Genomic DNA, 25278 nt, shown 5'->3' with positions numbered 1-25278 from the left:
TGGGGTCATGAGTTTGAGCCCCATGTTGGGTGTGGAGCCTACTTTAAAAAAAAGAAATAGACTGAATTCATTTTTTTAAGACCCAAGTTGCCATTTATAATCACCATCTTTTCATAAAGAAAAATACTTTAATTATTTAATTATTTATTTTGGAGAGAGAACTAGCTTGAGCAGGGTAGAGAGGTGGGGGGGAGAGAGAGAGAGAGGGAGAGGGAGAGGGAGGGAGGGAGAGAGAATGAGAGAGAGAGAGAGAGAGAGAGAGAGAGAGAGAGAGAGAATCTTAAGCAGGCTCCATGCTCCAGTGTGGAACCCAACATGGGGCTTGATCCCACGACCCTGGGATCATGACCTGAGCTGAGATCAGAGATCAAGAGTCAGACCCTCAATCTGCTGAGCCACCTAAGCGTCCCATTAAAGAAAATATTTTAACACCACAAAAGGGGGGAGATTTTAATCTCAGAACAAAGAACAACACTTTACATTGAATTCGTCTTGCTTTTAAAAGAAATGTGATAGTAGATTATCCAAATATGTCTCAGTTTTCTGTGAACCAGTAAAAATTTTACCATGGACTCATGATTGAGAACCAACAATTAGTCTGAAAGGTCACTTGTAGCTCTTACATTCTGTGATTCTACAAGGCTCTCAATATAACATTTTACTGCTAGTTCTACCACCCTTCAAATCCATTAGAACTCTATCATGAAAGTAAATAAGTTGCAACAACTTCAGAGCACATAAAAAATCCATAAGTCTTTTACCTATCCATACACTAGCCAGTCCCAACATAGGTTATGTCTGTTTTCCCAGAAACACTTCGACTGAAATTATAGGGTGTTTCTTCTTCCCCTTCCTCAGAAATGCCATAAGAAATAAGCAAAGTATATGTTTCCTTAGGAACTGCCTTCCAAAATGGGTGGCAACTCCCACTCTGCACTGCCATGATGGAAGAATTCACATGTCTGGCCCTCTTTCAGCCAAGAGCAAATCTCCAGGAGCCCAGATTTCATTGGACTCTTAACACGGACCAAAAGTGCATGAGCATGTGGCTTCATTCTGAGACCAGTCCAAAGTCATTTGGTCATTTGGAAGTACCTCCCCTATGTTGCTGGGCTTGCCAGGAATCAACAGCCTAGTGGAGAGTCAGCCAGAATAGTATCCATTAACCTGGAAAATATCAGGATAGGTAGAACTCGGACACTTGTTATAGAGGGAAAGCACTGTCTGGGGACCCCTGGATAGAGGAGATGAGAGTTAAATAAAACCCAAAAGGGCAAGTGGAAATTTGCCAGGCAACCAGAAGAAAGGTGTTCTGGATAGAGATGAATAAGAATAAGGAGAGCAGGAAACAGCAGGAATACCCCCCAGGCCAGCACTGGGCTTCTGGAGCATTCGGGGCATGTGTTTGGTAGCAGAAAACCGATGGGCCTGGAGAGGTTGGCTGGAGCCATGTCTGATCTGCACCAGGCTCTGGTACAGCTACAATCCCTGGGGTGGCTCTGGATGACCCTCGGCTGGCCTGGAGTTCAAGGCCGCTCCACGCAGGGCAGACTCACAGGTGTACCTGAGTCCAGTCTCAAACTTCCGGATGTTCAGCTAGAAGTGGACTTGAACCACAAGGCCACTTCCTTGAGACGTGCTGCAAGAAACCCGTTAGACCAGCCATGTTCTGTTACGAGTTTTGGGTAATTGATATACAGGATCTAGAGATGGTGGTTGTGCTGAATTGAGAAAAGGGAAGATACTGTTTGTCTATCTGTGAGAGGAGGTGAAGGTTTATGATAATAATAGCTAGTATTTCAGAGAAGACTTTATAAATGATAATCCATGCCAGAATACTAAAAGGTAGGTTCTGTTAATTTTTATTTAACAGCTATGGACCCTGTGGCACAAGGAGTTTAAGTAACTTAACTGGGGATCACGCAGTTAACAAGTGGTGGAAAGCTGGGATTCAAACCTAGGTAGACTGGTATTAAAATTCCTGCTTATAATTAGACCTGTACTCTACAGACCCGACAGTGTGGTTAGATGTCAAGAAGGTTTCGGGGGGGTGGGGGGAGAGGAAAGAAAGAAAAGTAATTTCTTGACTATACAGATAGCCAAGATAACCATGTAGTCAAGAAATGGGAAGTAAGCCAAAAAGAAAAAAAAGAAGTTCTGACAGTTGAGTGTTCTCATTTCCTGTCTACCTTTCATATAGGTAGTCTCACAGCTTCTCTCTTTTCCTCCCTGTTTCTCCTTCTCTTAAATTTATTTTGATTTTTCTGCATAGAAAACAGAAAACAAAGTATATTGAAAAATGGGGGACAGAGGGAAGACAAAGATGCCGGCATAAGAGGTTTTCCTGAGACTAAAGAGCCTGAGTAGAAGTGTCTGGCCATGTTAGACTGACCAGGAAGGGAATGTAGGAAAGGAACAGTCCATTTTAAAGCTCAGAATTATTGGGGCGCCTGGGTGGCTCAGTCGGTTAAGCGGCCGACTTCGGCTCAGGTCGTGATCTCGCGGTCCGTGAGTTCGAGCCCCGCATTGGGCTCTGTGCTGACCGCTCAGAACCTGCAGCCTGTTTCAGATTCTGTGTCTCCCTCTCTCTGACCCTCCCCTGTTCATGCTCTGTCTCTCCCTGTCTCAAAAATAAATAAAACGTTAAAAAAAAAATTAAAAAAAAAAAAAAGCTCAGAATTATTCCCTGTGCCCCTCAGTAATCTCGGAGGTCATTGCTCTGTTGCAACATAGTACCTTGTTTGGCGACACGTCTCTTGTCCTTCTGGTTCTTGGTTTTCTCATCTGCAAAATCTTGTCATGACCAACTTATGGTGGTGGATTAGGAGGAAGCTCAGGAAGCAACATTTTAACCGTGAGGTTTTTTTATCAGATCGTTCTTTGAATTCTGTGCGGGTTTGTCCCAAATGCTTCATCTGACAAATTGTGATTTCTGACCTTCATTTATCCAGCCTCCTCTGGACTTTGTGCCAAGTCCCCCAGGTTTGCTTCTAAGTTTGAGTCTTTCTGTGATACAAGGGTGTTTGATAGTCCCAAGCCCCTCCTTTTGTGACTATTAATTTATACTCGTGTTTGTTTTTCAACTCCTTCTTTTTGTTTGCCCTTTATAAAAACTATTTTTGAGGGAAATGCTGATGTAGGTCTAAACCTTGCGGGTGATTTTCCACCTTGGTTATAGATATTCGGTAAATAATTTTTCAGGTGAAGGGAAAACCCATTGTCATGAGAAAGTAGCACCTCTTCTTTTACAGCAGTTGTAATACTGTGGCCGAGGTACTCAGTAAAAGGGGACCTTCCCCTGTGTGTGTTTGGGGGAGGGGTGGAGTCTTATCCTCCATTTTGTTTGTTACTGATCGGGCGTTGTCACACAGAAAGGAAAGGGATACCTTGGCATACACTTTTAGGGAGCCAAAGCAAGCACATACCATGAAATCCCCTTGTCTTAAACATATAGCCTCCATTTAGACCTCTACCTCAGGCAGGGCCCTCTGAGAATCTCGAGCTCCCTTTCTTCCTGTTGGCAACTTGGAGCATATAAAATGTCTTCAGCCCTTTCAGTCAGTAAAACACAGAAGACAGCAGCCTGCATTACGTGCCTCCTTCATTCTCCCCCTTTCTCTACTCTGCTATGAAAAGCTAGCCTTTTCCCAAAGCTCAGTGGAAAGCCTCAGCAGGTGTAGGGGTAGCAGAAGCCTTCAAAGGGTCCCATTCAAATAATTTAGCACCCCCACCCCCCACCCCACATTTTCCCCACTGGAAATTTCTGCCATTTTGCCATCCCTGGAGGCTTCCGGGCAAACAATATCCCTCGTGTGTTGTTAGGCTGCAAGACTCCAGCATCTTTGCTTTTCTTCTGGGGGAGAAAAAAAGAAGAAGAAAATATTTTGAATGAAAGAGTAGAATCCACACCTAACTTCTGAAGCTACTGCTCTGGATGTAGTTCTGGGCACTTTGGAGTCGGCAGTGGGGGTTGGGGCACGGCGTCCTTCTGCACAGGTGCCTCTCTTACGCCACAGCTGCACCAACAGAAAGGCTTCTGCAGAGATGGTTCACCTATAGACCAAGAGCAAAGTCTGCAGCTAAGCTGTCGGGCCGGGTTTGCACGTCAGCAGTTAATTTAGCTTTGCTTCTTCCGAGCAGTTATTCTTCCCTACTTAAAAAAAAGGGGGCGCCTGCCTGGGTGGCTCAGTCGGTAGAGCCTCCGACTTCGGCTCAGGTCATAGTCTCACGGTTCATGCGTTCGAGCCCCCTGTCGAGCTCTGTGCTGAAACCCCAGAGCCTGGGGTCTGATTCGGTGTCTTGCTCTCTCTCTGCCCCTCCCCTGCTTATGCTCTGTCTCTCTCTCTCTCTCTCTCTCTCTCTCAAAAATAAATAAACATTACAAAAAGAATTTTTAAAAAATTGCACCCTGTAAAGCATTTGGCACTACTTAGGATAGGCTCACACTCTGTTCCTGGGACATATCCTGAGTGTATGTTTATATTTGTTGTTATCAGGACTGTCCCTGTCGTTTCCCAAAAGTGGAAATTCTAGAAGACATTTACCAGGAAGGACCAGTGTATGATCGATGTCCACAGAGAGAACATTCCAGTGCCAGATCTCTGGGCTGCCACGTCAGGCATTTAGCTTTGGGGCCTGAGTCTAGTGTCCTGTCCTGTGGCGACAAGAGGAAATTGGTCCCCAGAGCCCTGCTCGGGTACTAAGCCCCCTAAATACGAGCAGGTGAGAAAATTCAGGCCTTCTGTTTCTCGAGGGATTAATTCATTCCCAGGGTTGTAAATATTACACAGCCTCTTTTTGTCTTCAGAACCGTGAGACTTGGAGGCAGTGTGGGCACAGCCTGCCCAGCAAGATATTATCATGTACACAACATTGTGCAGAACCAAGCATGTGTCTGTATAGGCATTTGCAGCACGGAGCTTTTTTTTTTCCCCCTTTTAATTTTGCTGTTCTTTATTTGCAGTAGTAGATAAGGAATTAAGAAAGCAAAAAAAAAAAAAAAAAAAGAATGCTTTGACTAGGTCTTTTGCCTCTAAAGTAACATTAGTAAAATTCTGTCTTATTCTTTCTCTCGAGAAAAGATACCTTTTATTTTTATAGAAACTCACCCAACCCATTCTGTCCCCCAGCCCATCTGTGTTCACTTGCTGTTCTTGCAGCTCTCGGTTTTTGAAAGCGCCTTCTAAAATTACATGAAAGCAACCCCGTTTTGACAAAATTAGAATGCTGGTAGGAAAGGCTTACCATGAGGCTGTGGAGAAAGGCCCGCAAAACCTTTGTGTTTTATTTCACCCTCTCGGGGTTCAACTGACAATTCAGCCAATTTTATAATCACTTCCCTAGGGCAGGGCTAAGCCGCTGCCCCGGAGAAATAACGAATTCCAAAGTAGCCTCCTGGTTCCGAGATGGTGCAAATGGAGACTGTTTTTATCTACATGTTTTAATCATTCTGGACTTCTTACAGAAAATTCCTTTAGATTTGATATGACTCTAAAATGTTGGACGTGATATTAGTTTCAAACCTGAACCAGAATGTGTCTTCTTTCTTTTCCTGCTACTTCCCCACACCCAAGTATCATTACTCATCGGGTGCTGCCGATTTGTTAAAATAAAACCTTTTTGTTTTTTTAGAGAACTTTTAGGTTCACAGAAAAATTGAGTAGAAGGTACGGAGAGTTCCCATATATCTCCATGCCCCCACAAATGCACAGCACCCCCCCTTTTTCAACATCCCCCACTAGAGTGGAGCATTTGTGACAACTGATGACCCTACCCTGACACATCATCATCACCCAAAGTTCATAGTTTGAACTTTGAAGAGTTGGGGTCACTCTTGGACAAATGTATAATGACATCTCTCCATCATTACGATAGCACACAAATTATTCACTGCCCTAAAAATCCATAATATTGCTTTCAACCACCCATCAGTATTCTTCCTCTTTCCTTTACAGTCTCCCCCCTCTACCCCCCAACATTGTTACTCATCAGGTCCTGCTGATTTTTCACTCCTCTAACTATTTCTGGAATCTGTCTCCTCAATATGTATTGTTGATGATATGGTTCTATTTCCATTGTCACTATCCTGACTATACTGACTTTTCTTGTCTAGAGCAGTGCCTGGCTTATATTATGAGTTTCACCAAATTGGGATTGATGACTGAACAAATGAATCTGGAAAATAGCTCTCTAACTGGGGGTGGGGGGGGGGGGTGGGGAGTGAATCTCTTTAGATCTATCCTCCATCTGGTTACTAAAGTTATCTATCTAAAATGCAAATCTTATTTTGATACTCCACAGCTTAAAAACCTTTTAGGTGGCTCCAGGACCACATGCCAGCTGCTTTCCAGACCCATCTCCCAGCATGCCTCACTCATACCCCCCCCCCACCCACAGGGACCACCCAACTCCCCCTTCTCTGCTACATAAACCCCTACTCTTTCCTCAAGGCTACACTTTTCTCCTTAGAAATCTTTTCCCCATTTCCTGGAAACAATAGATTCTTTTTATTCCAGGGTTTTTGCAATGACAGACACTGTGTAGAGCTGACCACATGCCCAGAGCTCACCTTTCTTATCTTCCCCTTCACCGGTCTGCCTGAGATGACCTATCAGGATTCAGTTACAGGTCTGAAGTAGGGGGGCTGGAAGGGAGCTTCAGGCTTGGTCTCTTTGGCTCGAAGCTGGAAAACTCTGCCAAATACAAAAATGAAACCCAGTAATAGCCAGTCTGTACATTCTAGGAACAGATATTCCTTCCTTTCCCTATACTCAGTCTCTCTCCATTCTTCTCCCTTCTTGACATTTGTTTTCCACAGAGCATATTAACACAATATTGCAGGGTGACCAGGATTCAGAAAACCTAGGTGAAGTTCTCCCTTCTGCTGTCCACTAGCTGTGCGCTCTTTGAGTCAGCCAGGAAAACTCTCTGGGCCTCATACCTAATCTGCTAACTCTCATCAGATGAGGGTCACATCACTTGAACTCTGAGGTCCTGTCAGTTTCTAACACTGAGTCAAAGACCCCGTGGAATCTCTAACCTAGATATTCATAACCAGGGTCCATACGTGTATGTCTGGGAAGATGATGAGAGATCTTCAGGGGATTCACGGGCCCCTGAAATTCTGTGTAAAACCCTGTATGAGTTGATCACATCACCTTGGTCCACAGAGGGTCTGGTCTTCTCTCCTCTCTTAAGGTAATGATAGTTTATGGTTATCCTACTATGTATCATTGTATATAAAGACAGCCATTGTTTTAGAGATTTAGCAGTAGTATGTTTTTCTTTTTGTAATCTTCAGGGTGGCTTTAAATTTTTTTATTTTGCTAATTCATCATCAATACAGTTTTGGAAGGAAACTAGAAGATTAGCTAGAGGAAGGAGACGGCACACCCAGAAGGAAAGAAACTTCCCCAAGTTTCCGTCTGGAGGAGAAACAGCAGCCAGGGGTGAGGGTTGGATGGGCAGCTTTCCAGTTCCTGCCTGACCAGATGAATGAACTTGCCTTTCAATATCCACCAGCCCTTGGTGCCGTCAAGACTCCAGGCCTGGCCATCAGTCCATGGAGGGTAGGAGCAGGCAGGAACCCTGGGCCTCACCGTAAGTGGGAAGCCAGAGCATGGTGTCCTGGTTGTCACCTTCAGCTCCACAGTTCTGGAGACAAGCACCTCCAGCTGTGAGTCTGCTCCCCAAGTTTCTTCTTTTTCCGTTCTCCATCACCAACTGACACCAATAGCCGGGTGCTATGCCAGCCCCAGGGAAGCAATGTTGAACAAAACAGATACGCCCTGCTTGCGTGGAGAACCTACAGCCATGAATATAGTACAGGTCCCGTGCTCAAAGAAATAAGACTGGTGTTATTCAGGAAAGGGTTTGAATGACGCTAAAAACCCGAAACATGATATTGGAACTTATGGGGTGTTAGTTAGAGATGTTTCTTCAATGACAGGTCCGTCCTAGACAGTATTCAAGGATGTTCACTACAGAAACTGTAAGGACCTCTCCTGATAGCAATAACACTCTCCAACCGGGTGCATTATGGAATCCTTCCCTATAAAGGGGCCCCAAGAACAGTTTTATGAGGCTCCAGAATAACTCCCAAAGCAATACTTGTGTTCCCTGCTAGAAAACACATCACTGCTACGAGATTGGCAAGCATGAGCCAGCATGGTGGAAATTTGGCAGGAAGAAAGCTTAGAAATTAGCACTTGGCCAGGCATGATGTCATTCCTATGAACATTTGAGACTAACAACAAGTAAATTTGCCAGAAGAGATGTTATTTGCTAGAGCTCTGACTACCACCTTTGGAGAACCGCTGTTTAACACCCACCCCTCCCCACCCCAGGTCTGGACAGGGGCTGGCTCTAATTCATACCTTCAAGGTCACCCCGTTCTGAAGAGGCTGAGAGGTAACTTTGAGCTTCGCACCATGGGCCCAAGGCTGATTCACGCGAGTACTCGGAGCAGACTTATACTTAGTTCAGCTAACATTTATGGAGCGCCTCCTAATTGCTACATGCTTCCTGAGGCACTGACCATGGAAAGATGACTGAACAGTCTCTGCCCTTGAGAAGCTCACAGGCAGTGAAGAATCTAAGGTAGTTAGGACAGTGAAAGAGGCAACGGTAGGAGGAGGCTTTCTCAAGATCACCTTGAGCTTCGAGAAGTTTCTTAGTGTCTCTGAGGATCTAGCAACAAGGAGCGCGAGATGCACTTGTGAAAACACCGCCAGTATTTAAGGTGCAAGAAATACACAAAAGGCGCTGAGGGAGATGGTCAGAGGTAGAAGGCAAAGGAAGAGAGGAGGTGACCGGAAGTCTTGGAGTGACCAAGAACATCAGTACTCCAGAGAGTACTCTCTCTGGGGAGACCTGGGAGTGTGCGGGCTGTCGTGGCTGTTCCTGCTGACCTCGTTTCACAGAGTGGTGAGGGTAGAAGCCAGGCTGTGACAGCTGGAGAAGCCACTGAAAGTGAGGAAGGAAAGTCAGGGAGTATAGGCCGATGAGTAGTTCCCAATGAAGACAACGTTCTTGAATACAAATCTCAGGCCCCACCTCAGAGATTTGCTTTAGTGTGGGGCCTGGGAATCTGTATAAGCTACCTACTGAGCTCATGGGAGCCGCTGGTGTTGGATACACTTTCAGAAATCTGTGAAAGGAAGAAGACGGGGTGTTTCCATGAGGTGGAGATACAGGGTCAAGGAAGAGGGTTTTTAGGGGCAAAGGAGACGATTGAGGGCAAGTAAAGTGTTTGTCAAAGGATGCCAGGTGAGGATTGTGATCAGGAATCGGTGGTGGCCTCAGTTGGTGCTACTGGGAGTTTTCTCCAGATTCACGTCAGGAGCAGAGAAGGTGGATTGTGGGATGATCCAAAGGTGGGGTTTGGTCTGGTACAAGGGACAAGAGGACAGGGTGTATGGCAGGTCAGTAAGAGTGTTACTAACCAAAGTGGCTCAAGTCGTAGACACGGGACCCAGGCAGGTAGCAAAGGACACAGGGACCTGATGGACGCTATGTCAGGGGAACCTGAAGACCAGGGGTAGATAGCGGCACTCTGGAGAACAGGTCTATCAAGAATGCCCAAGGCTGCAGATAGACAGTGGGCAAACTTTCCACTGGCAGCAAATCCCTGGGCGCCATCTTGATGTGAGTCTAGGATGGAAAATTTCCCTGCATGAAAATGCCTCGTGTGGGCCCAACCGTGAAGTGTAAAATTGCCTTCTCACCTGAAAACAACATGTAACTGGGTTTAGCATTTTATGCTTCAGATGACATGTAATATCCAGAAGCAATACACCCTCCCCTCCCCCATTGCAAGTTCAAGTAAAATCAGAAAACGCTCAGTGAAAAGGAGAAGAAAAAAAAGAAAGGAAACAGCAGTGGAACGAAGCCACAAACCCAAAGCATTGGCAGAGAAATCGGGGGAAACTGCAGCAGAGACAAGCTTTGAGGTTGTGTGCTCTATGAAAATTTATAGAAATGTTACCTCAAAAAAAAACCGAAAAAAAACAAAACAAAAAAAAAACCCAGGGTGCTTTACTTGCCAACCACTGGAATGGAGACAAAATTCCCACCCGGGGTGTTACTTTTAATTATCATTCTCTTTATGTTGTTTCTTAAAATAATAACAGGCATTGTAGAGATGATATACCAAGATGGCTTAATTAGGTGTCAGATGAGTACCTGTGCCCACGAGCCCCATTACCGGGCTTCCTTATGCAGATTTGACTGACTGTTCCGAGGCTGGCTAGATAAAGAAACAGACATAATTGGAGCAGCTGGGCTGCAAGCACAGCTGGGCCGTCCCCATGGAGACCAGGCTCCCGCTCTTCCCATGGCCCCCGCCTTCCTCTCCACCTTTTTTTTTTTTTTTAAACTGAGATGAATGTAAGCACATCTGAGCCTGGGTCTCCCTTAGACGCTCTCCACATCAGCGCCTTTCACCTTTGATGCACGCAGAGATCTCCTGGGAAGCTTGTCGCTAGGCGGATTCTGACTCAGTGGGTCAGAGGTGGGACCTCTGGGTCCTGTTTCTAACAAGCCCCACGTGATGGCCCTGGGTCCACACTTTCTATAGCTGTTTAAAAGGCTCTAGAGGCACCTGGGTGGCTCAGTCCGTTAAATGTCTGACTCTTGGTTAGGGCTCAGGTCATGATCTCACTGTTCGTAGGACTGGGGCACGCATCGGGCTCTGTGCTGACAGTGCAGAGCCCGCTTAGGATTTTCTCTCTCTCTCTCTCTCTCTCTCTCTCTTTCTCTCTCTCTCTCTGTCCCTCTCCACTCACACTGTCTCTGTCTCTGTCTCTGTCTCTCTCAAAATAAATAAAACGAACTTTAAAAGAAAAAAGACTCTAAAGAGATCTGTGTAGCCTCAAGTTACTTTTTCCTTTTTTGGCCCCCGTTTCTCCTCTCCTGCCCCAACAACCCTCCTGTCCTCCTGGTGCCCCTGAGCTACCTTCACTCCCCATCCTCCTTCCCCACTTTATCCTCCCACCTCCAGGCCTTTCTACGGGTCATTCTGCAAAGTGCTGCTCTCAGCCAATGGCATCCCTAGAAGAGACAAGCTAGCAGTTTGATTTAAAAGAGGAGGGAAATAACCAGAGATCACAGTGTGTCCCTAAAGGAAACAACCTGCTTCCTTATGGTCATCACATGGGCCAATGGACCTACAGCCTCAGAAGGTCACAGTTGGAAAAGACCTTCTGTCCAGTAGTTGGATCCCAGACTGTGGTACTCACGGGCACTCAGGTGCGCCCGGGTCAGGGTGTTCACTGTCCATCCTGCGCCAGCACATCAGAAAGGCCTTCCTGAAATCGAGCTGGCATCCGTCTACCTAGATCTGACCCCACTTTGCCTACTTCTTGGGTCCCTATAGATCAGACTCAAGGCCTTAGAAGGTAGCCGTCATGTTGCCCCCAAGTCATTTCTTCTTCAGGCACAGCTGTTCTTTTTATGCCATGAGTTGGCCATTCTGGCCCTTCTCCTCTGCCTCTGCCTCTGCACATCCAGGGCCTCTCCACCTGTGATGCCCACACTGCAAACAGCAATCAAAAACTGTCACCACCTCATTACACTCTTTATGTGACTCCTGTCGAACTTATTGCCAACCACATCCTCAAAGTCATTTGCATACATGCTGTGGCTCAGCTGCATCTCCCTAGTCAGTAATAATTGTAGTAATCAGACTTAACATTTATGAGAGTTAGTATAATAGGATAGCTAAGAACACATGCTCTGGAACCAGACTGCCTAGGTGTGAAGAACTTAATGAAGAGTCATGTCGTTGGTAGTTATCACCATCATGAGTATCATCATCATCCCTGTGCTAAGGGCTTTGGTCACAATAACTGGTGTGTGTGTGTGAGAGAGAGAGACAGAGAGAGAGAGACAGAGAGAGAGGGTGCAAGTGAGCAAGGGGCAGAGAGAGAGAGAGAGAAGTGAGGCTCGTGTTTTACCCAAAGCGGGGCTCGAGCTCATGAGCTGTGAGATCATGACCTGAGCCGACGTCAGATGCTTAATGACTGAGCCATCCAGGCATCCTGCCCACAGCAATCGTTTTAATCCTCATGCCAACTTCACGCGATAAAGGTTATGTTGTCCCGGTTTTACAAGTAAGGAAATGGAACCTCAGAAGATTATGTTTTGTGCCCAGGGTAGAGTTGGTTTCTGTTTTTGTTTCTTGGTGTGGTTTTTTTTTTTTTTTTTTTGGTTTTTCGGTTTTTTGGACCCAAGTGCAGAACCCTATCTATTGCTGTTATTCACAAATTTCATCTTGTAATCCGTGCTTTACCCCTACTTTGGATTCCCGGTTCTGTTATCCCAAGTGGGTCTGCCTCCTAGCTTCGTGTTGTCTGTCCTAATGAGAATACCTTCCATATCTTCATCTAGATCATCTACACATCAGAGACCACGTGACAACTCCCTGCAGCTTCTGTTCCCTGAAGTGCAGGTCTCCGTCTCCCAAAGCTCCCCAAGCCACCAGCCTTGTAACCCTGTCAGAGAAGCCTAGGGGGCAGCCTGGGAGTGATTTGTATTCGAATATATCTGTATTTGGCTCTGAGTGAGCATGCCTCATCTTGCCTTCCAGGTCTCCATTCCAGAATTCTCCCCAGAACAGAGAGAGGGCAGCTCCTAAATGGATAGTTTATGAAACTGACCCTCCAGGCAGTGCCAGATGCACAGACCCAGTCGAATGCAGGGTCTGCAGAATACACATCCCAGAGAGGATAATGACCATGTCCTGCAGATAATGAGACCTAGGAGGCTGGCCCTGCATTTCAAGGCTCCCTTCCTTCTGACTCCACTAGTACCAACGCAGGCCTTCTACGTCCTGACTAAACCACAGGAGGCTGAGCAGTCGTGGTGGTCAATATTTCTGCACAGGGGGAGCCTGGGGCACTGGTCTCATTAGAAGGGAGATTGGGGCATGCCTTGAAACTTAAATCGGAGGTTTCTTTGGAGTGATTTGCAAGAAAGGGAGTACTGATGGAGATCACAGGGGCTAGATCCCCCACATAAAGCCATTTCCTAGCCCTGCCACTCTGCCAGTTGACCAGAAAGGCCGGACTGATTTCTTTCCTCTCTTCTCTACTGGTTCTATTCTCTGACCCCGGGCTGTTAGTGTAATTTGACTGTCTTCAGTTGCCACCTTTTTCGGTGTCAGGATGCCAGCCACCTTCCCTGGTGCTCTCCTTGGCTTCCTGTGAACCATGACAGTGGGATCCTCATGGCGCTTGGAGGACAGCAGGAAGCCATGGGTCTACCATGAGCCTGGGCTGCCTAATCACGCCGCTGTCGCTAGGGCCTGCCCAAGCTACTGTGAAGCAGCAAAACAACATGCAGGAAACTTCTTCTGCTCCAACATGTTCCCCTTTTGAAATCAGCCAGCAAACCCCGAACACTCTCTCTCTGTGTGGTCAGGCAGATGGGCTGTCCTCTCAGGCTAGAGGAGTTAGGGACCATTGGCAGACTGAGCCCGGTGGATCCAGGAGGATTTGGGGAAGGTAGTAGCCTTAGTTCTCATAGATCAACCTCCAGCCCTAGCAATGCACCTGCTCTTGGGCAGTGGACGCCCCCGGATGCCATGAAAAGTGATGGGCACAGGTGAGGGAGCTTCGGCCAGAAATAGAAAATGCCTCTGACCTTGGTGACGTGAGTCGTTGGTGTGACATTGAACACACAAGTGCTGTTTAAAAGGACCAATTTTGGGGTGCCTGGCTGGCTCAGTCAGTAGAACATGCAACTCTTGCTCTCAGGGTCCTGAGTTCAAGCCCCACATTGAGTGTAGAGATTATTTAAATGAATAAATAGCTCTTAAAAATATAAATAAATAAATAAATAAACAAACAAACAGACAGACAGACTGATTTTGACACATTATAATCAGGAAAACAAAGTAGTTAAAGGCATGAACTCAAACCCTGACTGTTTAGGTTTAAATCCAGCTCTGTGACATTAGACAATTTATTCAGCCTCTGCAGACTTCACGTGTAAAGGTACTAATTGGACCTCCCTCGTTGGTGGTGAAGATTAAATGCAGTAATACATGTAAGGTGTGTAGAGCATCAAGTCCTGGCATTTCATAAGAGCTCCATAAGGGTTAACCACTATTATTATCATTATCATCACCATCGCCACCATTTCTGCGTGTTTAATATGTACCAGCCACTGAGCTAAGCACGTACACGTCGTCACTCATTTAACTGCCCTTTGAAATAGGTGTGTAATGCTTCAGTTATGCCTCAGTTGAGGAAACAGACATTTGGAGAGGTTAGTTAACCTGCACACAGTTAAGCAGGTAAGTTATTGGTGAATTCAGGGTTTGGAGCCAAATTTCCCTTGGCTATGCTGTCTGTTATCACCGCTGGCCACTGTCCGTAAAAACAGCTATGTTACTGAGTACTTCCTGCAGACTGGGTAGGATGCAGGGCACTTTTATCTTGTTTATCAGAATCCCATGTTTGTCAGAATCTTCTTATACCCATTTTACAGATGAGGAAAGCAAGGTTCAGAGAAGCTAAGCAACCTCCACAAATTTTTACAGCAAAGAAGTTAAATCCAGGCTGCCTGACTCTTAAAATCCATTCTAACATCTATTGAGTTTGACTGCCAAACAAGTGAGCAAGATGCCCCTGGGAGGTTGATAACAGTAATTGGTGATCGTGAAGCCTGATACCCAATATAACCCAGGGCGACACTATTTGCCTAATTATAGCCCCATTTTCTGAGCTGCCGTTAGGGGCAATTTCCACTTTCTCTGATGCTTCACTTTCCTGCACTTTCTGAAAGCTGTTGATGTGCTCAGATTAAGACAAGCTCCTGTGTATTTCACATGTTAGTTTATTGCACATCCTGCAGGAATATGGAGGAATCATAAATAGTCCAGAAGGAGGTCCCGATGGATTATGCAAAGCCTTTGTCACATTGCTATAGGAAGAGTTTGACAGTAGACTCCCAGACTACATTTCTTGACCTGACGTTATGTGACTACAATATTCCAAATGTGCATTTCAGTATCAGATCATGAGAGGGCAACTTGCTTGGTGATGAGTAGGGTCTAGGCAGAATGTATTCACCAGCCCGTATATCGGGGATTCTTAACCAGTCCTGAATGACTGGTCTTCAGAGGTTCTGAGAACATTCTTTATGTATGTATGCATTTTCCTAGAGAGAGAGAGCCCATAACGTTTACGATATTCTCAAAGGAGTACGTGACTCAAAAACCAGTTTGAGGAGGGCCTGGGTGGCTGTCGGTTGAGCGTCCGACTGTGGCTCAGGTCATGATCTTGCAGTCAGTGAGTTAGAGCCCCGCGTCAGGCTTGGTGCTGATCCTGGAGCCTGCTTCAGATTCTGTGTCTCCCTCTCTCTCTGCCCCTCCCCTGCTCGTACTCTGTCTCTCCCTCTCTCTCTCAAAAATAAATAAACATTTAAAAAAATTAAAAAAAAAAAAACACCATTTTGAAGACTGTACCGCTCTAGATTAAAAATCACTGAGAGAGGAAGCTTCAAAAAACAAAACTAAACCAAAAAACCCCTGAATCCTTTTTTATTTTTTTTATTTTTTTATTTTTTTGCAAAAAAAAAAAATAACTTTTATTGGACTTTCCCTTAGAAGAGCAATATATTTTCATTGTAGAACAATTAAAAATAGAAGCAAAAATAAAAAACTAAAAATTGTCTATAATTGCCTAGCCCAGATAAAACGAGTACAAATATCTTTTTCCAGCCATTAATATACACATCATACATACCTTTTGTCTACAATGAACTCATACTCTATATGCTGCTTGCAACTTTTTTCACTAACTGGTATATAGCAATTATCTTTCCATGTCTCTATGCTTCTATAGTTTTAATTTTGAGGGCTGTTTTGGTAGGAGGTATCATACATTCAACCAACTCTCTAATGTTGAACTTTTAGATTCCTTGCAATCTTTTGCTAATATAAAAACATAGATGTGGTGAATACCCTGAATCCTTTTTTAATGAAAATTGCAATGCTCCCCGGAGGCAGATATGCACCTTCCTTTTGCATCAATGATTTATGCTATAATGAATCATTGTTCTCTCTCTTCTCTGTTTCTGGAGAGAGAGAGCAAGTAAATAACAGAGAGCACTATGTGCAGGTTCTGCCCTAGAGATAGGACTTCCTTCATACCTTTCTCTCAATTAAACCTCACAATACGTGTCTTAGGTATATACCACTATTAGCTCCATTTTATAAGTAAAGAAATTGAATCTTACAGAGGCATAGAAACTTACCCAAGGTCGCCAAAAAATGAATGAATGTGGAGATTCAGTGACTCTTGTGGTGACCATCTGTTCGTTTCCTCAGAGAGTCGGGCACTGGGGCCATCAGGCAGAGAAACAAGCTATTTGTGATGATGAGAAATTGAAAGCATTGAATTAAAATTCACCCCAGGTGAATTTCCTCAGACACTGAGAGAGTGTTCATGCCCAGATGTTACAGAAACCATTTCACTGGACTCTGTCTGATCGGGAGTTCAAAGGACTAATTCACCTTCTACACTCTGTTTCTTAAGTCAGAGTTGGGAACCTACGGGATATGTGTAATATAAATGCATCTTGTGCCTACACTTTAGATCTCAACTTCACAGGTGAGAGGACTTCATTCCCATGCTTGTTCTGCCCTGCACCTTGTCCAGTGGGCCAGTCCCAACTTAATCCTTCAAGATTAGGCTCCTGTCACCACCTTTGAAAAACTTTTCCAGACCCCCCATGGCTGCACCGGGGACTGCTTTTCCCTGCCCTGCCAGCGGCCATTGGATGCCAGTCTCATCACATTTGTCATACTCTCCTGTCCGTATTAATTTTTTTATCTGTCTCCTTCACCAGATTCTAGGCTCCCTGAGATCAAGTTCATGCCTGGTACATAAAAGATGCTCAAAAATGCGTGAACTAACAACTTTGTATTTGTTTTTTCCCCACTCAAAAGCAATTGCAAGGATTAGTGTTTTTTTTTTTTTAATGTTTATTTATTTATTTTGACAGAGAAAGAGAGAGAGAGCATGAGCAGGGGAGGAGCAGAGAGAGAGGCAGAGAGAGGATCCCAAGCAGGCTCTGTGCTGATAGCAGATGTGGGCTCGAAACCACGAACCGTGAGATCATGCCCTGAGCTGAAATCAAGAGTCAGACGTTTAACCAACTGAGCCATCCAGGTGCCCCCACATGGACTAGTGTTCTTAAGGAAGAACCAATTAAAGTCACTTATGACTATGTAATAAAAGCACGGGGGTGGGGGTGGGGGGGCTTCATTAACCTTCTGTCAAGACTAGTTAAGTGCCAAGAGGTGAAAACATCCTAAGGCAGTATACCAGTCTATTGCTATATAATAAATTACTCTAGGGGCGCCTGGGTGGCTCAGTCGGTTGGGCGTCCGACTTCAGCTCAGGTCACGATCTCGCGGTCCGTGAGTTCGAGCCCCGCGTCGGGCTCTGGGCTGATGGCTCGGAGCCTGGAGCCTGCTTCCGATTCTGTGTCTCCCTCTCTCTCTGCCCCTCCCCCGTTCATGCTCTGTCTCTCTCTGTCTCAAAAATAAATAAACGTTAAATTAAAAAAATAAATAAATAAATAAATAAATAAATTACTCTACACTTCATATATTTTCTTTCATTGTGTCCGTGGTCAGGAATTTAGACAGGCCATATCTTGTCTCTAGATGTGATGTCTGGGGCTCATTCACTCACATGTCTGACAGCTGATACTGGCTCCTGCCTTGGGGCCTAGCTGGGGCTATTAGCCAGAACACCCCACAGATGGCCTTTCAATGTGACTTGAGCTTCCTTATAACATGGCAGTTGACTTCCAAGGGCAAATATCCTGAGAGAGCAAGGGCCAGGCCAAAACCACTTTGTATTTATTACCTGAGCCCTGAAATCCCATCGTATCACTTGTGCCACATCCTATTCGTTGCAGCAGTTACAAAGGTCCTTCCCAATTTAAGGGAGGGAACAAAGACTCCATCTCTCAGTGATGGAATGTCAGCATCACATTATAAGTAGAGCCTGTGGAATGGGATACATACTGGTGTGGCCATCTTTGAAAAGGGCAACCTGCCACAAGCAGTCATGGGGAAAAGGCCAAAGTCTATATAATAGAATATGTATAAAAACCCCTTATGTGAGATAAGAGATGTGAATCAAGGCAGATGGAGTTCATGAAGGCAGTGTGTTTTTCCTTTGCTGCCAGAAGGCAGGTAATTATAATTCTATCAGGAATGCCAATAGGGAGAGGAAGATTTAACAACCTGTGACGGAAATCTGCAATGTTAGAGAGTCCTGTTTCCAATTATGAGGTCTACATCGTCTTCTTGCAAGGATGGGGCAGCTGTGGTTGCCAGAGTGACACATCTGTTGAGGTCATCTACAGACATCACCTCATTCCTGGCTCACTGTCACTCCAACACACTCTTGTCATAGTCCTTAATTATTTCATTATCCAAGCTGTTGATATTCTGATCTCTCAGCTTCTTGACATCCTCTGTTCCAATGATCTTGTCCACCAACCTTCTCAGTTACTCACTTCTGTGGTCATTGGGTCACACCCTTGACTTTATCACCACCTCTTATTGTAGCCGTCTATAGTCCCTGTCTAAGGTGTCTATTTCAGCCCCAACAATTCTTTGATGCCACACGAACCTGCAGCCCCTTGATCCTACCACCCTTTCACTGCCCCTAAGCTGCTCATGAGCTCTTTCCCCACCCACTTAAATCAGAAGTCTGTCATTGGAATCACCTCTTTGCATATGCCCTCCACTCCCTCACCGTCTCCCTCTTCTGTCTGTTCTCCTAACAAACCCAACCCTGAGTATTTTTTGTTTGGTTGGTTGGTTTTTTGTGTGTTTTTTTTCCAACCCTGATCATTGCCCCCCACCACACCCTCCATAGCTGCCACCCTACAGGGACTGATCTCACTCTAAATTCATGACAGTAACCCCGGGTGGGTCTGCACTGGTGCCTGCAGTCAGGCTTTCCTTGAAATGGGGAAGCAGAAATGCTACCTACCTCAGGCTGCTCGTCTGCCCCAGAGCTGTAACCTCATATCTTTGGGTCAGAGCCCATCATCTGCCAGGCATGTGGCATTGCTGCTCAGGCCTTCATGCACACTCAGCCAACCTTCAGTAGCTGAAGAAATTCTCTTCAAAAAAACAGCTTCTCTCTGCTTTCTGGTGGCTTCAAAACCAAAGTCTGGTGATGTGACATCCTCTCTGAGGGCACCCTTTCCATTTCCGCTTCAATTTTCTGTACACTCAGCGTTGCTGAGAGCGCTATTTTGATGTCTTCTATTCTTAGCACCAAAGCACAAAGTCACATATGCAGATAGACCAAAATTAGAATAACAGCACATTGATTTTCCAAATTCTTTGAGAACTCACGAACACTTGAGGGCTTGGGGGTGGAAAAGGCTGTCACCAAGTCACTCTGGGGTGAGAGGCCTGGAGACTTTGACACTATGGAGATGTGTCACCTTGGGCAAGTCCCTTTAGCCGTCTGGGTCCCAGGCTTCTCATCTGCAAAGCGAGGGGACTGGATGAGATAATTCCTAAGGCCCTTTCTAGATCTTTCTGACTTTGTCACAGGATGCTATGACATTCACAGTTGGCCCTGTTTTTTTTGCCTCTACTTCATTCATCCATCCATCTTTCAATCAAGTGAAGGCTCGCTTCATGCTCAGAAGGTACAAAGATAAAAAGGACGCAATTCATACCCTCTTGGAGCTTGATATAATCCTATGGTTATGTCTTAAACAACAAATGTTTGGGGCGCCTGGGTGACTCAGTCGGTTGAGCGTCCGACTTCAGCTCAGGTCACGATCTCACGGTTCGTGAGTTCAAGTCCCGCGTCAGGCTCTGGGCTGATGGCTCACAGCCTGGAGCCTGCTTCCGATTCTGTGTCTCCCTCTCTCTCTGCCCCTCCCCCATTCATGCTCTGTCTCTCTCTGTCTCAAAAATAAATAAACATTAAAAAAAATTTAAAAAAACAACAACAACAAATGTTTTGAAGAAAGTATGTTCAAAATGTGATAGGAACAAAGTAGAAAAGGAAATCAGGGGGGTAAGGGGGAAGAAAAGAAAAGAAAAGGAGATTAGTTCTAGCTGTGGAGGCTACAATCCTTCACAGAGGAAGTGGCATTGGAGAGTAAGTATTCTTAAACAACTTGCCAGGATGTGGGGGAAGCAGGGACACAGAGGACATTGAAGCTGTGAGAAAGGTCCCAAAGAAGGCGTGAATCTGGGGGACAAATTCCAAAGTTTTCCATGTGCCTGATCAGTAGATACATGAGGTCCACAGGTCAGAGCGTGAGGCTGGAAAGAGATTGGAACCCTTTCTCTTTGTTTCTTCTCATTTAGTAAAAATCTCATTTAGAAGTTTCTCAGTTTTAAGTCAGGGCTTCTCTGCCATTCTCGAAGTCTTACCCCCTCTCTAGGCTCTCCTTTGTGTTATAGATGCATCCCCAAATTTGGCCTGTTTATTTATGCCATTGTCCTGAAACCATTCAAGTATTTCATTTGTTGAGTATTTCCATGTCATATATAGGCAGCAAATAATAGCTTCATTTTACAGAGAGAAAAGCTAACATTGATTTGTAGATTGCTCAGTATCAGGTAAACAGACCTGAAATAGACCCTAGAACCCTCCTTCATGAACATTCCATGACTTTATTTTTACCTTGAAGTCAAGAGAAATAAGTAATCTTGACTGACTTGTGCAATATTACATTGGGACTGTCATAAGGGTCAGATTTTGAGTCAAGTATGGCTTTAAGGAACTAAATACTGTGAATACCATATAAAGTTAGGGAAGAAAGCATAACAAATTAATACTCAGAATATGAGTTGGTAAGACTACAGTCTTCTTGAGCCCATGAAAACAGCTGCTGCTTTTTCCTGGACTAAGTTTTTCATAAGGAAACATTTTGCCTTTTTAAAAATCAGTGTGAGGGGCACTTGCATGGCTCAGTTGTTGGGCCTCCGACTTTGGCTCAGGTCATGGTCTCACAGTTCATAGGTTCAAGCCCCATGTTGGGCTCTGTGCTGACAGCTCAGAGCCTAGAGCCTGTTTCAGATTCTGTGTGTCCTCTCTCTGCCCCTCCCCTGCTGGCCCTCTTTCTCTCTCTTTCTCAAAAATAAACATTAAAAAAATTAAAAATTAAAAAAAAAAATCGGTGTGAGAGGTGGTTGGTCACCCAAACTTCACAAGACAGTAGCACACAGGTAGGTCACTATCATCCAGGATTCGGCCTTATGGCCTGAGGGACCCAAAAAAACAACTATTCATTCTCCCAAATGAATAGGTGATCAGGGTTTAAGCACGCTCTTTATATTGTGTCTCTAGCACCATCTACTGGGAAACAAAGTGACTTTACTTGGATTCTTAGTTGAAAGATGCAGAAACCCAAGTCAGGTAGCAAAGAGGAGAGAGACAGGAAGAAGCTTAGCAAATTCTAAGAAACAGAGGGTTACGTATATTATATTGAAGTTTCTTCTATAAAGATGTTACCACTAAAACAAAATTACAAACTGTCTCACTTATCAGACAGACACACATATACACACCATATAGTAAAAAGATTTCAAAAAGTAAACAACTAGAATTCATGAACACAAAAAGCATACCATAAAATGTAATGACAGACTAAGAATACTTAGAACATGTATATGTCATAGTAATGCCATAAAACGCCTCTATTAAACAATAGTCTCTCAGATTGAACCTCAAAGGAAACCCCAAGGGAAGGCTGTGTATTAACCAAGTCGTACAGAAATGTTGAAAACATGAGATTTCAAAAGCAAACCAAGCAAATAAAAGCCAAATGAAAGCAGGGGGTCTCAGTCTTAACATCAGTAAAGGCTGATCTCAGGACAGAAAGCAAGACACTTTGTAATGATAAAGGACAGAATTCACAAGGTGCCTGGGTGGCTCCGACTCTTGATTTCGGCTCAGGTCATGACCTCGCATGAACTGCACCTTGAACTCCACATCAGGCTGTGCGCTGACAGCACAGAGCCTGCTTGGGATATTCTCTCTCTCTCTCTGCCCCTCCCCTGCTCTGACTTTCACTCTCTCTCAAAATAAATAAATAAACTTAAAAAAAAAAAAGGATGAAATTCACAATAAAAATTCACCATATCTGAGACCGTAAAGAAAACCTCAGGTAATTTCACAAAATACGAGTAATACAGCCAATGCTTGACCTAGAAATGCTTTAACTCTTAATAATTCTTGGATCAAAAGGGAACTCAAACCCTAAAACTAGCAATACCTAGAAAATAAGTAAATAATATATCATAATTAAGTATAATGGAAATATTTACTTAATACATATTAGAATATATAATAAATGAGAATATGGTGTTATTATTATATATAACGGAAACTCCTACATGTGATATCAAGCCTATTGCTCAGAAGAACATTGAAGCACAAAATACTTTGACTAATCCAAAAAATGTGAAAATAAATGAATTAGGCATCTAATGCAAGATATTTGAAAAAGAATAACAAAACAGGGTCACCTGGGTGGCTCAGTTAGTTAGGTGTCCAACTTCAACTCAGATCATGATCTCATGGTTCATGGGTTCAAACCCTGTGTCAGGCTGTGTGCTGACAGCTCAGAGCCTGGAGCCTGCTTCAGATTCTGTGTCTCCCTCTTTCTGCCCCTCCCCTTCTCTCTCTCTCTCTCTCTCTCCCCCCCCCCCCCCCTCTCAAAAATAAATAAAATATTAGGAGTGCCTGGGTGGCTCAGTCGGTTGGGCTTCTGACTTTGACTCAGGTCATGATCTCATAATTCGTGGGTTCAAGCCTTGCGTCAGGCTCTGTGCTGACACCTCAGAGCCTGGAGCCTGCTTCGGATTCTGTGTCTCCCTCTCTCCCTTCCCTTCCCCTGCTTGTGCTGTCTCTTAATCTCTGAAAAATAAATAAACATTAAATTAAAAAAAATAAATAAAACATTAAAAAAAGAGTAACAAAATAAACCCAAGAGAACAAAATGAAAATTAATGCAAATAAAAGCAGAAATTCTAATTTTGAAAAGAGGAGGAAAAATGTAGTACTAATACATAAATCCAAGAGCTCCTTCATTGGAAGGGGGAAAAACCCACAAAAATAGATATAGCATCAGCCTACCTATTCAATGCACAAAGTTAGAAATGAGCATAAGCAGGGTGCCTGGGTGGCTCAGTCAGTTAAGCATCCGACTTCGGCTCAGGTCATGATCTCATAGCTTGTGAGTTCAAGCCCCGCATCAGGCTCTGTGCCGACAGCTCAGAGCCTGGAGCCTGCTTCGGATTCTGTGTCTCCCTCTCTCTCTGCCCCTCCTCCACTCGTGCTCTGTCTCTGTCTCTCAAAATTAAATAAATGTTAAAAAAATAAAAAAAAAGGAAAGAAAAGAAATGAGCATAAGCAACTAACCACAGAGAGATGAAATTGAAAGGATCATAAGTTACTGTCTTCCTCGACTCTACCAATAAATGGAAGTAATATAGATGGGATGCATAAGTTTCTAGAAAAATATAAATTTGCAATTATGACACCAGAAAACAAATAGTAAGTAGATTATCATAGGAAAAATAGAAATAGGAATTGGCACATAGAATTGTCTAATGAAGTACGTAGGAATAAATTTAGTAACAACCTTGAAGACAAATTGAGTGGAAAGATTAAGGTGGAAACAGGCTATATTGCTGTGTGTGTGCATGGGTGTGCGCTTACATGCTTGGATATCCTTGTATTCTCTCCGGAAGGGTGCGAGAGGAACAAGTAATGGTGGTTGCTTCTGTTGGAGGAAACTGGATCTTCAGGGAACAAAGATAAGAGATTTTTTTCATTGTATAGTATTTTGTACCTTTTAACTTCATTACCTTTAAAATTGGTTACATGTACAAATATTCCCCATTCAAAAGTTCTTTTTCATGTAAGCAGAATCAAGGCAAAGGAAAGAGATGGTTTTCAAGGATGTCTTCAAAAAGAATGCTACTTGGGGTACCTGGGTGGCTCCGTCAGTTGAGTGTCCGATTTCGGCTCAGGCCATGATCTTGAGGTTCGTGGGTTCGAGCCCCACATCAGGTTCTGTGCTGACAGCTCAGAGCCTGGAGTCTGCTTCGGATTCTGTGTCTCCCTCTTTCTCTGCCCCTGCCCTGCTTGTGCTCTCTCTCAAAAAAATAAACATTAAAAAAATTTAAAAAAGAATGCTACTTAATTTTTCCTAACACTGACTGGTGAGAGGATTCTTTTGTTCAACCAAACTCCCTTGGTTGAACAATGGACACCAGATGCTAGAATGGCATTGGCCAGGCCTCTGTGTTCCCTTTGGGTGTTTTGGACCCCAGGCATCCTCACAGCTCTGTGTGAACTTACAGACTCCAGTCCTCATGTACCAGGAAGACTATGTTTCCGAACAGCAGCTCTGAATTTAAGAAGAGGATGCCCTCGGGGCAACTGGGTGGTTCAGTCGGTTAAGCGGCCAACTCTTGATTTTGGCTCAGGTCATGATCTCACAGTGAGATCCACAGTGAGATGGAGCCCCTTGTCAGGCTCTGCATTGACAGTGTGGAGCTTGCTTGGGGTTCTCTCTCTCTCTCTCTCTCTCTCTCTCTCTCTCTCTCTCTCCCCCTCTCTCTTTGCCCTTCCCCCACACCCTCTGTGTGTCAAAATAAAGAAACATTAAAAAAAAAAAGGATGCCCACTTTCACCCAAAGATAGGAGATTAATGTTTCTTTTAGTATTTGGCAATACACGAAAGCAGAACTAAATGCTTTGAGTGGCTAAAAGTTGGTTCTCTTTTCACTTGTTTAAATCTTTTTAAGGTAAGGTACAAGTTCTTGATTTTTCTTAGCATCCTAAGATTTCAGACCCACTTTGCATGCTACCTCTCTCCCCTGAAACTAGTGTAGAAACCAAGTTCGTAAAACCTCCCCATCTGACCACATGAAAGGAAAAAGTAATTCTACCCCTAAAAAAAGAGTTATGTTAACTAACTGAGCATTTGTATTCACCTTTAAAATACATGATACAGCTCTAGGAGAAAAGAAAACCTTTAAAGAAAGGAAATTGGGCTTCCAGCTACGGAAGGAATGAATAAGTCACGGGAATAAAAGGTACAGCCTAAGGAATCGAGCCAGTGGTATTGTAACAGCTCTGTATGGTGACAGATGATAGCTAGACTCACGGGGAGCACAGTATAATGTATTGAGGGGTTCAATCGCTACATTTTACACCTGAAACTAACGCAATATTGTGTGTCAACTGTGCAAGTAAAAAA

The 25278-nt window shown here is 44.3% G+C and overlaps 1 protein-coding gene and 1 long non-coding RNA gene across 5 annotated transcripts in view; one reads left to right on the top strand and one right to left on the bottom strand.

Moving 5' to 3' along the window:
• GALM (galactose mutarotase) overlaps positions 1-25278 on the top strand; it is a 116121-nt gene that overhangs the window by 87287 nt on the left and 3556 nt on the right. Inside the window, exon 5 of one of the 3 annotated variants that reach the window (XM_019447125.2) lies at positions 898-4347. The exons of the other annotated variants lie outside the window; for them this stretch is intronic. Coding sequence (XP_019302670.1) covers positions 898-1136 — 239 coding nt within the window. The 3' untranslated portion in view covers positions 1137-4347. Of the gene's footprint in view, positions 1-897; positions 4348-25278 lie in introns of those variants that run through there. 3 annotated transcript variants of the gene reach the window in all.
• Positions 3585-24575, bottom strand: LOC109265686 (uncharacterized). Of its 2 annotated transcripts, XR_002079305.2 has the most exons (6): positions 24004-24575; positions 23730-23812; positions 19023-19528; positions 16261-16370; positions 6569-6692; positions 3585-3853 (listed from the first exon to the last, which is right to left on the bottom strand). It is a non-coding gene; the product is annotated as an uncharacterized LOC109265686 (long non-coding RNA). The 2 variants fall into 2 exon arrangements; XR_002079309.2 differs by lacking the exon at positions 19023-19528.

This window comes from Panthera pardus, unplaced genomic scaffold (genome assembly GCF_024362965.1).
Source record: "Panthera pardus isolate Hobbes unplaced genomic scaffold, ASM2436296v1 HiC_scaffold_26, whole genome shotgun sequence".
Classification (NCBI taxonomy): domain Eukaryota; kingdom Metazoa; phylum Chordata; class Mammalia; order Carnivora; family Felidae; genus Panthera; species Panthera pardus.
This window is presented reverse-complemented; position numbering and strand designations above follow the sequence as displayed.